The sequence below is a fragment of the Mauremys reevesii genome, linkage group 18 (assembly GCF_016161935.1).
Source record: "Mauremys reevesii isolate NIE-2019 linkage group 18, ASM1616193v1, whole genome shotgun sequence".
Lineage (NCBI taxonomy): Eukaryota > Metazoa > Chordata > Testudines > Geoemydidae > Mauremys > Mauremys reevesii.
Window position 1 is genome coordinate 8,105,569 of NC_052640.1, and position 12,872 is coordinate 8,118,440.

The 12,872-nt window shown below is 42.9% G+C and overlaps 1 protein-coding gene across 2 annotated transcripts; it reads left to right on the forward strand.

Moving 5' to 3' along the window:
- The first annotated feature begins 2,850 nt into the window (after window positions 1-2,850).
- Window positions 2,851-12,872, forward strand: TMED2 (transmembrane p24 trafficking protein 2). Of its 2 annotated transcripts, XM_039504834.1 has the most exons (5): window positions 2,851-3,147; window positions 5,654-5,846; window positions 6,288-6,308; window positions 8,420-8,527; window positions 11,355-12,872. In XM_039504834.1, exons 1-5 carry the CDS (start codon window positions 2,968-2,970, stop codon window positions 11,477-11,479), a joined length of 627 nt encoding a protein of 208 aa, XP_039360768.1. In that variant the 5' UTR covers window positions 2,851-2,967; the 3' UTR covers window positions 11,480-12,872. The 2 variants fall into 2 exon arrangements, with proteins under 2 accessions (XP_039360768.1, XP_039360769.1); XM_039504835.1 differs by lacking the exon at window positions 6,288-6,308 and having other exon boundaries at window positions 2,968-3,147; window positions 11,355-11,479.

The following is a 12,872-nucleotide window of genomic DNA, read 5'->3' on the forward strand; positions in this document are numbered from 1 at the left end:
CTTTAAATTAGAAATAATTTTGTTATAGCATTGTTCAAAAGTGGGGTTGGCAAAGCCTCATCTAATCTTTGTGCCCAATATGTATTTCAACAAGTTCTCCTAAAATGCAGAAAAGGCTAAGTCATGATCAAGACTGTAATTTAGAAAGTTATAACGTTCCTTTTTGTTAATAAATGAAGGTTTTGAGCTCACTTTGCCTTTACTTAATTTCGACCGTTAGAATTAATTATGTTATTGCTTGTGTTAAATGCCATCTCTCTCTTTGTCCATAGGCTCTGATCCTGTAAACATAACATTGAAGTCAGTGGTATTCTGCACACGCACAGGGGTCTATGCAGTTCTCTTTGCAGGATCAGGGCCATACTTTGTCCAACCATTCTGTTGGCTAGTCCAAACCATTTGTGATGTGAGATCATACTGTTTTATTTAACAGATTTAAGGAGACTGATGTTAGTTTGTGCTGTTTGGATTTGTTCCAGAGCTATCTGTCACAACATAAACCATAGTAAATTGGATGGTTTTACTTTCTAGCCAAGTTATACTTAAAAGAGTTCTGTTTTAAAAGTTACTACTTAAAGGAATCCTATATGAATGTATTTTAATCTCACTTTTATACGCCATTTAAATTTACCTTATCAACATGTTGCAGGGGGCATGGAAGCTCCTCCTTCATCGTTCTGTCATTCAGCTTTTTTTTTGGTTATTCTATAGTACTTGTAGCCTGAGCCTGAAAGTCTGACTAATACCGCTAGCTCAGTTGACTTCAAATGGACTACTTTTGTGAATCAGGAACAATCAAGAAAGAGATGTAGCAGGAGTCTTACTTGTCATTAGTTGCAAGTGAGCTATAGCAGAACTTTAACTACACCTCTACCCAGATATAACATGACCTGATGTAACATGAATTTGGATATAAAGCAGTAAAGCAGCGCTCTGGGGGGGTGGGACTGCGCACTCTGGCAGATCAAAGCAAGTTCGATATAATGCGGTTTCACCTATGACGTGGTAAGATTTGTTGGCTCCCGAGGACAGCGTTATATCGGGGTAGAGCTGTACATGCAGCAAATATTCTTATTACACTGGTTACAAAATGCAAATGAAACTAGGCTTATGAGTTGTAGCTGAAATAATACATGTGATGTTGACACACACATCTTATCTCAGATGATTGTTAATCACAATGGTTCTTTGGCAAGTCTCGGCTTATGAACATTTGGGTACAAGGCCCAACTTCTACACTAGCTTTAAAAACTCTTCTGTTGGTTTGGTGCAACAACAAAAATTAAATCAAACATGACTGTTTGTTTTTGTGACCGGCAGTGTTGATTATTTTCCTCCCATATTAGCATTGAAAAGTGTACAAAAAGAGGTCCCTGTTAACAAATGGAAAGTACCATTTGACTAGAAACACATATGTTATGCAATAGAATATGTATAGCCATTATATTTTCATGCAGTGCCTGAGATATCTAATTTTACATTTCTGTTCTCTCTACAGTTCCCCATTGCTTAATTTTCTTGCTCAACTAGTTCTATTTCTAGTGGCCTTATAATACTTTGTATTTATGTAGCACCATTCACTTAAGAATCTCAAAGTGCTAGTTATCAACACTAATCCTAGTAAAGTAAGTAAACGTTGTCTCAGTTTTGGTGAGTAGTATAATTAATTAGTGTGTTATTCAGCTTTAGAGCTCACTTTTGTCAAATTCAGATTCTAGAGTTTCTGCTTTCTGGCATTGTCTGATCATGGCAGGAAAAGTGGCTGTGAAGGATTGTCTTAAGCACAAACCAAACAAGACAGAACAAATATTTTTGTAGCATTGTTGTAGCCACGTTAGGGTTGAGATATTAGAGAAACAAGGTGGGTGAAGGAATAGCTTTTATTGACCCAACAGCTGTGTGAAAGAGAAAATCTTTCAGGTTACATTGAGCTCTTCTTCAGGTCCTGTACTCCTGTGTAGCTCGAAAACGTGTCTCTTTCACCAACAGAAGTTGGTTCAATACAAGAAATAATACTGACAGCTAAGGGGAAATATTTAGTTGACTGGAGAAATGCTAGGTCCACCTTCCAATGGGAGTGTTTGTCAACACAGGTCACAGGCTGGGGGATCCTATCGGGCATGTCCAGAGGATGGGTGCAGTAGATGAACCAGGTCACGCCATTCATCTGAAGTAGTGAGGTTTTTTTACCCACAAAAGCTTATGGCCAAATAAATCTGTTAGTCTTTAAGGTGCCACCGGACTCCTCGTTTTTGTGGATACAGACTAACACGGCTACTCCCCCCCCATACAGGTCAGAGCGTGGACCCCCTTGTTATGCCTGGTTTTGCAGGCAGAAGCTGCTGCACTAGTGGCGCTTTCTCCCACCTACGCTTGCTCCAGAGGCGATGGCAATTCTTCACCGCAGTGATCCCCACCCGGTTCCCGGAACGAGCCCAGCTTGAGGTTACACGTGACAAGAACCTGCAGCAGGTGCAGCCTGCTCCCTGGCGGGCCCGGGCAGCTGAACTCCCCTCTGTGTCTTAACGCCCCCCTTCCCCACTGGCCTCAGTGGTCCCCCCTCCGGGAGGCTCCTAGGTCCTGCCCCCTCCCCCGGGTCCCTTTGTGCTCTGACACCCCCACCCGGACTCGCTCCTCACAGGCCTCTGACAGGCCCTCTCTAGCGCCGCCGCGCGGATTGTCCCCTTCCGGCCCCCGGCCGTTCCCTACGCGGCGCGGATTGGCCCTGTCGGGTACCGTCCCGCCCCCTGCGCAGCGTGGATTCCCCTTGCCACCGCCAAACACTGCCCCGCGCGGATTTGCACCGCCCGCCCTGGTGTGTCCCTAGGTGGCCACCGTAGCGCAGCCTGTACGTGGCAGTGGGTCTGTCCTGGCCTATGAGCGGCGGCCCCGTGCCCCGGAAGAGGCGGGGTGTGAGCAGGAAGTGCCCCCCTTCTGCCGCGCCGCTCGGTCCCCCTTGGCTCCGCCATGTCGCCGGTGAGGGCGGTGCTGGCGCTGCTGGCCGCGCTCTCAGCCCCGGCTGCCGGCTACTTCGTGAGCATCGACGCGCACGCGGAGGAGTGTTTCCTGGAGCGGGTCCCGTCTGGCACCAAGATGGGGCTCATCTTCGAGGTGGCCGAGGGGGGCTTCCTGGACATCGACGTGGAGGTGAGGCGAGGCGGGGCGGGGCGGGTGAAGCGAGGAGGGGAAACTGGGGGTCTCGGCCCCTGGGGAGTAGGGCCGGGGGGCCAGAGCCGGGCAGTGAGGAGGGAGGGAGCGAGAGCGGATCTGCAGGGGGAGCTGGGGCTGTGGGCTGACCTTGGGGGAGGGGCAGGAAGGGTAGGCCGAGGGATGCCAGGCCAGCCCATGGAGGGGGTGATCCAAACTCTAAGTGAGAGCGATGGGCTCTGATCATGGCGCGGGGGGGGCCCGCTTTTGGCTATTGCCTGGAGCTTGGGGGGCTGTTAGTTGATAAAGTGTAAGGGGGTGCTAACCATGGCTGGGGGGGGCACAATTGTTCAGGTGGGATGAGGATTCTGCTTCTGGTATTGGCTCACTCCAGGGTGCATGGAATGTCCTGAGCAGAGCCCAGCCCAGCCTCCCATCTGCCCCTGCTGAAGAGAGGATGATAAACTAACGTCTTGATCAGGCAAAGCAAAGCTTTTTGGCCTTGGGGAGCAGAGCTGTGTCAGGCTCTATCTTATCCAGGGGCAAAAGCAGGATTTGGGGGGAGGGATAGCTCAGTGGTTTGAGCATTGGCCTGCTAAACCCAGGGTTGTGAGTTCAATCCTTGAGGGGGCCACTTAGGGCTCCGGGGCAAAATCAGTACTTGGTCCTGCTAGTGAAGGCAGGGGGCTGGACTCAATGACCTCTCAGGGTCCCTTCCAGTTCTATGAGATCTCTATATATGGCAATATCTCATCTTTTGTTTGTTTGTTTAATATATCCTTTAAGGGCCAGGACAGTGTATGCATGCACCCTATTGTGGTGTGAGGGGATTCTGAGTGTAACCATGGGTGTGTGTGTGTGTGTGTGTGTGTGTTGGGGGTGTGTGAGAGCACGGATGTGAAGCTACTGACAGTCTCTGGGGGAACAGAGATTGTAACCTGAGCAGTTAGTAGCCTAATGGCTAGTAATGGGGAGAACTCAGAGCTATGAAGGTAGAGAGAGTGATGATGAGGGGCTGACCAGGTGGTGATAAATCCAAAGACAGAAATGTGTTAATCACAATTGGCTGGAATGTTCATGTAGCTCTCTCTTTGTCCGCTTGCATTTCTTTATATGCCAGGCTTGCCTGCCAAATTCCTACTTGGCAGAAGCACTATCACACTCATGCTAGGTCATGGTCTCTGCTGCTGGTAAATTGAGATGTCCAAATTCCCCCAGAAGAGGCTAAATTACTTCTGCAGATCAAGTTGCCCAAGGCCAACTGCTCTCTATTTTCAGCATAACTGCAGAAAGCACCTGGAAAAGGCATTACTATGTCTAGTAACAGCACTTTCAAAACCACCTTCTTAAAATCTTCCTTCCTCTATCCCACATCCTCTTTTGAAAGTTTTCAAAATACGGTAAGCTTTCTATTAGCAGGGGATGTGATAGGGGGATGCTTGTTACAGAATAGTGCTGATTAGTTTCGGGGGAGCCCACAGCAGTTTCCTAGTTTTGATGCATGAATTTTGACTTAACTTTGTTGGATTTGACTGACATGTAATGAATTGTGGGCTTTTAATTTTTTTTAACACCTTCCCTCCTTGCCCTCCTCCCCCAAAGAAATCCAGGTCAGTAGGAGAATAATGTATACACTTCATCTCAAAGAATCCCAAAGACACTTCAGTCTACAAGTGGAATCTCTTCACCAAGCACAAATGCAGTCAGCTTTGAAGTGGAATATGGCAATTATTAAGCTTATCTTGAGCACTTTCACAAGAGGATCTGAGATATAATAAGGAAGAAAAATGTTGAGGGTGATTTTGTGAGTGGAATGACTAGATGTAGCAGTACATTTTCTCGGTGCTTTCTGCAGTTATGCAGTGACATTATACAATAGGTAGGAGAGGTATTGAGGAAAAGTATTAAATGCAGTTTAAACTCATATCTAGGGCAGCAGAATGTAATGAAACAAGGCCAAGATGCAAGTTTCAACACTCTACTTTTGTCAAAAAGAGCCCTAAGATCTTAATGACCACAAGTGGTCAGTACACAAGTGGTCAGTAAAACCAGTACAGGTTCAGTCATATCCTAAAAATGGCCCCTGCAGCAGCACAGAATCGTATACTTAAAAACAATAGTGATATGTCAAAACAAGTATGTTTGTTTCTCATTTACTTTCCTGCCAGAAATGGAGGTTAGGGTTCTGTGTTTATATTATGTTTACTTTTGGATGCTAATGTTCCTCTTCACCGTTGAAAGATAATACAAATCTTGGCAGGTAAAAAACCTTTCACATCACCTTAAAGAGGTATTTTCTGAAAGGTTCTAATGCAGATAGAAAAATGTCATACTGCTTTTTAGTTGTGGGAGATAAGAGATTATATAGATTCTGTTGCTATTGCATATCAATTGTAGGAGTGCTGTGTCCAGCTGGAATATCATGAGTTTAGTTTAAATTTACTTTTTCTAAATGCACGACTTCAAGAGACACACAGAGTAGTGAAATTTTCTTTTTTGCCCCCAGATTACAGGGCCTGATAATAAAGGGATTTATAAAGGAGACCGGGAGTCCAGTGGAAAATACACATTTGCTGCTCACATGGATGGAACTTACAAGTTTTGCTTTAGCAACAGAATGTCCACCATGACTCCTAAGATAGTGATGTTCACTATTGATATTGGAGAAGCTCCAAAAGGACAAGACATGGAGACAGAAGGTGAGGAGAACTTCTGGAAGGAAAATGGTTCTGATTTGTGACCTTGAAACACTAATCTTAGAAGGTTTTCTCTGCACGCATCCTTCCGAAGTACTGTACAAAGAATCTCAGAATTCTTATCTCATTCAGTCGCTTTAGTTTGTCATTTTCTTGAGCAGCTACAACTGGGTCTAAATATTTTTAGACACTACTATACAACGTATTGCAAAATGACTAGGAATCACTCTGCCGTCTGCAGGCACTAATGCTTTCATTCTTTAGTCTTTTCCTCAGTTTCACACTTCCAGTTCAGGTGCTCAGCACTATGTAGATTACTACATGTATTAATTTAATTCTTTGATAAGTGTGCTAATATGTAATTTTCTCCTAGCCATGTAAATTACTGGTTTATCTGCAGCCTTTTGTCCTGTACTCGTGTTCATCTCTTACACTTTTCCCTAGGTGGTGGAGATACCTGGGATGGTATGTGTACTGCTTTTTGAAAGCTCATTAGCATCTTGTCTTTTGCATATGTTTATTCACTAACATCTAACTTGTGCTTTTCCTCTTCTCTAACATCTGTTTGTTAGCATGAGAATGTCTTTTTAATAAACTACACAAAATGAAGGTCTGATCCTGATCGATGCTGGGCACCTATAACTTCTATTGCGAGGTCTGGGTGCTTAGCATCTCTCAGGATCAGGCCCTTAAACTGTTAATGAACATTTGTCTTCAGGGGGTTATTTATGGCTAACAGGAGACATAATCAGGAGTTTCTGTTATGTAGAATTCAATTTAAAATACTGAACATCTAGTAACTTCAAATATTTCATAGTTGTTGTTTTGCTTTCTGATATTAAAGTGGGTATGGGGAATTGAAAGCATTTTGGAGGGGAATGAACCACTTCCTTGTAATATAATCTTACAGCTAATGCATAACCTGTAAGTGGAAAAATTACAGCAGATGTCATTTACCATAGAATTAAATCAATGTTTTGGGAAACAGACTGAATCATAAAATTTAGAAAATCATGCAACAGTACAGTAATTAGCAAGAAGACAGTAATACCTCTTGTCTTCTATTATAGCAGATATGTAACCCATGTGTGAAGTGAGTGCTTGACGTTTTCTTGAAATATTTAACAATTTTCTAACTGAATTCTTATTCATAAGAGATAGTTAAAAGATTCTCTGAAGTCTGTGAATAGCACACCTATCATGCAGAATAATGACACAAGTCTAGTTTCTTCAGCTTAAGGCAGATGTTTGCCTTAAAGCAAGTATCTTTTCAGCATGTTTAAACAATCCATAGAGTAGTAATCTTTATTCTTACTAATAAGCTACCCATATTGCAGTAGCCAGTGGCCATGAGAATGGGTGGTGTATCTTGATATCTGTAAGGTAAGGTCAGTATTGCTCAGGCAACTATAAAGGGGTTTTTTTGGTGACAGAATTCATAACTCATGAGTTATTTTCTCCTTCCAAAAGAAGTGTGGCTTTTAAACAGCCTTGTTCTTTCTCTTATCACTGAAAGAGAAAGGTCCTTCTTGTAGCATTTAAGGCTGCATCTAAAATATCTGCCACTTACAAGTAAAAATAATGTATGGTGGCTCCCAAGTATTGCCCTTAAATGTCCCATGAATTGCCCTGAACTTCTAGGGAATTCCTCCAAGCTATCTGAACTGTTAGTAGTAGAGGCCAACCTCTGCGGGAGTGACTGATAAGTACACTTTATTAATCTAAATGTTACAGAGTTGCACATTGCTCTGAGCACTGAAGGCAGTAAACAGTATCCTGCTGTCATCCATACTGCTAAATACTGGCTCTCTGCTCCCAGCATCTGGTGAGCCACCTCAAGCCATTGCTCTACAATAATCATCCAGTGTTATTTTCCTCTTCCATTATCAGGCCACTGTCATGTCATGTCAGTACCTGGAAAGAGAGGTGTCTTCCTTCAGAACTGATTTTATCCCCTATGTCAACTACAAAGGAAGGTCACAAGAGGAGTAGCCAAACACACCTCTTCAGAAACTCATCTTGTTTAGCCAACATCACAAGTTTCAACTAAATTCTCAGCTGCTGTGCTGTTGGCAAATTAGCATTGAAGCTCTGTACTATTTCAGAGAATGTGTTTGAAGGACATATAGTGAAGATAATCCTAGCAGGACAGACACTAGCACAATATTGTACTGATGTCATACGTTCAGATAAATTTTGTGCGCTGCTTCTCTGGAAAAGTATATATATGTTGAATATAACTGGTCTGTGTTGACTATAAAATTGGTCATTCCTTCCCTGGCCTCCAAGTTAGATACCATGGAGAAGGAGGCCTACCCAAATGTAATATAATTGTAAAGGAAGAAACCCGTGAACCTGACTCTGAGAGTCTTAGAAATATTGGTCCCGTCATTATCAATATCAGATTTACTTATCGAATAATCTTTTCCTACAAGGTTGAAAAGTTTTCAGCTGTATAGACTCTGCATTTTACAAAACTAACCATAGTATGGAATTAAATTCGTCCACTTTCAGGAGAAGCTGTTTTTGATACGTCAATAATACACTTTCTTACCTCTTTTTAAATTGTTCTGCAGCTCATCAGAACAAGCTAGAAGAGATGATTAATGAGTTAGCGGTGGCCATGACAGCTGTAAAGCATGAACAGGAGTACATGGAAGTTCGTGAGAGAATACACAGAGCAAGTATGTGGCTTTCTTTGACTTGCATGCTGGGGTTTTTTTTTGTGTTTTTTCTTAAATGCTAGAATATTTTGAGCTTTAGGGAAACTATCTAGAAACTATGTTTGGTTATTTGAGAATTTTAAAACTCTTGAGTCCTACTGTCATGATAGAAATAAAGTGGTATGACGTTGAGATCCTTTCTTTAAACCTGGCTGTCCCTAGTGTAACTAAAAAATTCTGTTATGCAAAAGGTCTGTCTGTTTTGCCAGTGTAAAATTTGAAAGATAAAGCAGGAACTATTTGCAGTTAGTAAATAGTATGTTCATGAATGTCTCAAGATCAGTGATATGTTTCCTGGTGGTAGATGGATGCATTATTTCATTGGAGAAATAAGTCTGTCTGACTTTGCTGTAATTGGGCCTAATTCACCTTGTCTTCCTTATGCAGAGATAGGCCTTTGGATGTTAGTGGAACTATTGCTACTCACGTGAGGAAGGTGGACAGGGTCAGAGACATCCTCGCTACTTAAAATAGAATTGGCAGATAGAATAAGTCCAGTACAAATAAAGGGGGAAATCTGTTTTCCTGCAAATCACAATTGTACGTTAGAACTTTCTGTATAGGAACTTAATTTTTAAAAAGATTAAATACACAAAAATTTCCACTCCTTTAGGGCTGAATTTATAAATGTACATTAACATCAACTTTTCCTTATCCTCATGGATTCAAAATTACTTTGATAGGCTTTTCATAAAGAGAAACATAATCAAAGGGTTGGGGAAAATGAGACAGATTCCTGAGGGGACATCCATCAAATAAAATCCAATTATTAAATGCTTTTTATTCCACTGGTTCTAGCAGTGTGGTCCCTGTTCATAATTTCACCTCCTGGAAGAATGTGTCTTCCTGCTTTCTTCAGGCAATAATGATTACTGCGAAAGAATTGACCTAACGTTTTGCGAACTATGATATCCATATCCATCTACTATCTTCCTAACAGTGTCCATGATGCTGTTTTTTAAAGGATGTAGAAGATATGATGGTATAACATTAGGCTCTAGGAAAGAGTGCTTTAAACACAATGGCAAACCATCAGCTTGCCACAGGTAGTACCAAAGGGCACTATTCTAGAATTTTACCTGAGAGTAACATCTCATTCTTGACATGCCAGTGAACTCTTTAAATGTTTACAGTAAAAATGCTTTGCAGTATGTGCAAACTAACCAGTTTTAGTGGTAATTGGCTGTATTTTTGTTTTATCAATATTGGAAATGGTACTGACTCTGTAGAACAGTGGATTAATAGACTTGATACTGAATTGGTTTACCCAGTGGTGAGCTGGAGCCGGTTCGTGCGAACCGGTTGTTAAAGGGGTGGGCAAACTCCGGCCCGCAGGACTGTCCTGTCCGGCCTGCCTGAGCTTCCAGCTGGGGAGGCTCCCCCAGCCCCTTCCCTGCCTTCCCCCCTCTCGCAGAGCCTCAGTGTGCTGTGCTGCCAGTGTTCTGGACTGTTCCTGGGCAGCTCTGCAGCTTGGGCAGCATGGTAAGGGGGTGGGGCTGCGAGCTTCAGTGGGCTGCATGGTAAGGGGGCTGGGCCAGGGCTGGGAGGAGGGGTTGGATAAGGGGCAGGGAGTGGTTGGAGGGGGTGGAGGTTCAGGGGGCATTCAGGGGACAGGGAATGGGTGGGGTTGGGTAGGCGTGGGAGTTCTGGGGTCTGTCGGGGTGGTGGTGGATGGGGTCGTGGCAGTCGGGGTGGGGTCCTGGGAGGCAGTTAGGGTGGGGGATGTCTTGGGAGGAGGTGGTCAGGGGACAAGGAGTGGTGGGGGGGGTTGATGGGTTGCGGGTTCTGAGGGAGGCAGTCAGGGGCAGGATGTGGATGGGGGGCGGGAAAACAGGCTGTTTTGGGAGGCACGTGGGGCTTGTACTCACCGAGCGGCGCTCCGAGTCTTCAACGGCACTTCGGTGGCGGTTCCTTCACTCGCTCCGGGTCTTTGGCGGTATTGAAGTGCCGCCGAAGACCCAGTAGGGAACCAGTTATTAAGATTTTGGCAGCTGATCATCAAGTATACCAGCTTGACTCTGATGTTAGGAAATGCAACTATTGCATCATATGTAAATCTGGAGTAAGGTACCAAGTGCAGCCATCAAACTTGTATAAATTAGTCTGGGTTAGTAGGTATTCTCATGGAGATGGGGTAGGGCACTGAAAGATGCTGCAACTTGTGACTGATGTTGAGATTGAAAGAGCTTCTGGTGTCCGAAAAGTATGATTCCAGTCAGGGCCGGCTCCAGGGTTTTCGCCGCCCCAAGCAGCGCGCGCGTGTGTGTGTGTGTGTGTGTGAGAGATCGGCGGCAGCTCCACTGTGCTGCTTTATTCTTTGGTGGCAATTAGGCAGCAGGTCCTTCCCTCCGAGAGGGACTGAGGGACCTGTCGCCGAAGAGCCAAATGTGCCGCCCCTTTCCATTGGCCGCCCCAGGCACCTGCTTGCTGCGCTGGTGCCTGGAGCCGGCCCTGATTCCAGTAGGAAAATTGCCCCTTGGATTGGAAAAATGGACATGTAACTGGCAAATTCTGCTTGGACCTTTAGGCCTTATAACCCTTTTGTCGCTGTAATTTTATAGTGATGTGTCCTATCAGTTTTATTAACCTTTTAGAGAGTAACGCGGTCATCCTAGACCACTTACTTGGCTAAGAATGCAGAGTATGCCAGCATTCTACGGGTTGTATGGATGAATGCACATGTGTGTATAGTGTTTGCTGTCATAACCATATAGACCTTATTAAATATCTTACACCACGCTTATTTAAATATTTTAGTAGTCATATACTTCTGTTTTTTCTCCAACAGTTAATGACAACACAAACAGCAGAGTGGTCCTCTGGTCATTCTTTGAAGCTCTTGTACTAGTTGCCATGACACTGGGACAGATCTACTACTTGAAGAGATTTTTTGAAGTCCGAAGAGTTGTTTAAGAAAACTTTTCCCAATGATCCCAACCACTCACTTTACTATCTACCAAACATCTTGGTCACAAAACAATGTCATTTAGTTTCTAAACCCTAATTTCTGAACTATAAAACTTATTTGCTTAAGTTCCTAGTTAAAATAAAATGGTTTTTATATATCTTCTGTAGCAAAAGCTGTGTTTAAAATATCTTGTCACTTAATTGGTATAATTTTTTCACTTGAAATCTGCCTAGTCTTTCTGCTAAGCGAGGTCTAAACAGACTGCAAATGCTATAATTCAACCGTAGTAATAAGCAATGTTACTGTCTTTTTCTAACTTTTTTCTGTTTTCATAATTAATTGCAATTCTGTCTAGGGAAACAGTAAAAGGTCCTGAAGTGACTATTTGCATTCTTCACATCCTTTAATCCTGCAGTAGACATTATGGAATGAAAATAATCCCCTCTTCACTTTCATGTACTGCCCAGAAGGGCAAATGAAACAGAACTTAATTCTAATGTGACTGATAATGAATAGAAGACAGCTGACATTTCCAGTATAGTATGCATACTTGGTCACAAAAAAATCTACAGTAATGATCTTAATTACATTGATTTGTTCCCTACATTCTTTTAATTAAAAATTGATATTAAAATACACGCTTTCCTTTTATTACCAGACAATTATGTGGTTTTAATTTCACAGGTTTATAACCATCAAAGCCAGTTGTGTGCAGTGTCTTGGCAAACAGTAGTTATTAACCCCATAGTGCTTGCAGGTCTGAAGCTCATACTGTTGGCACTATTGCAGAATGCACCAGTGTTCAGGAAATCTGGATTTCTGATGCCAAAGGGTTAATGGTTCTTGGGGCTTATTGCAATGCTATGCAGCCCTTATTTTAATTTAAGTGGCATTTTCTGCCATTATCTGGTCCTAATTAGCATAATGCTAAGTACTGGTGTGTGTTTCTTTATTTCAGGCACATGTGGATTTCATTTTTTGTATAAACAATTACTTTCCTTTCTTGGTATCTGATGCTGGGTTTAAAAAATGTAAATGGTGTGGGTGCTGATCCAGGATTATGTTGTGACTGATGTATATTAGTTGTAATCTTTTTTGGGGGATGGGGTGGGGATCTTTTCAAGAGGGGGGAAGGTCTACAAGTAACACACAACAGTTTTGTACAATTAATTTAAAATTTGTTACAGGTTTTCATGTTCCAAGTAAATTTTTTCAACCTTGGGCAAACACTTGCAGCAGTTCTTCAAAAAGGGTGGCTGTTACACCTTAATGCAACTGTTGTGTGCCAATATTTTTGTGTGAAACACTTCAAAATTGAATTCTAAGATGTACATTTAAAATTGCTTGTGAATCTAAATATGACCCAGGTTCAATAAATAAACAGATTCTTAAAAAAGT

Bases quoted from the DNA above. Each gene is read 5' to 3' on its own strand.
- TMED2 (XM_039504834.1), top strand. From the start codon at position 2,968: ATGTCGCCGGTGAGGGCGGTGCTGGCGCTGCTGGCCGCGCTCTCAGCC. The intron at 3,148-5,653 runs GTGAGGCGAGGC...TTTTGCCCCCAG, and splicing joins TCCTGGACATCGACGTGGAG to ATTACAGGGCCTGATAATAA. The intron at 8,528-11,354 runs GTATGTGGCTTT...TTTCTCCAACAG, and splicing joins TGAGAGAATACACAGAGCAA to TTAATGACAACACAAACAGC.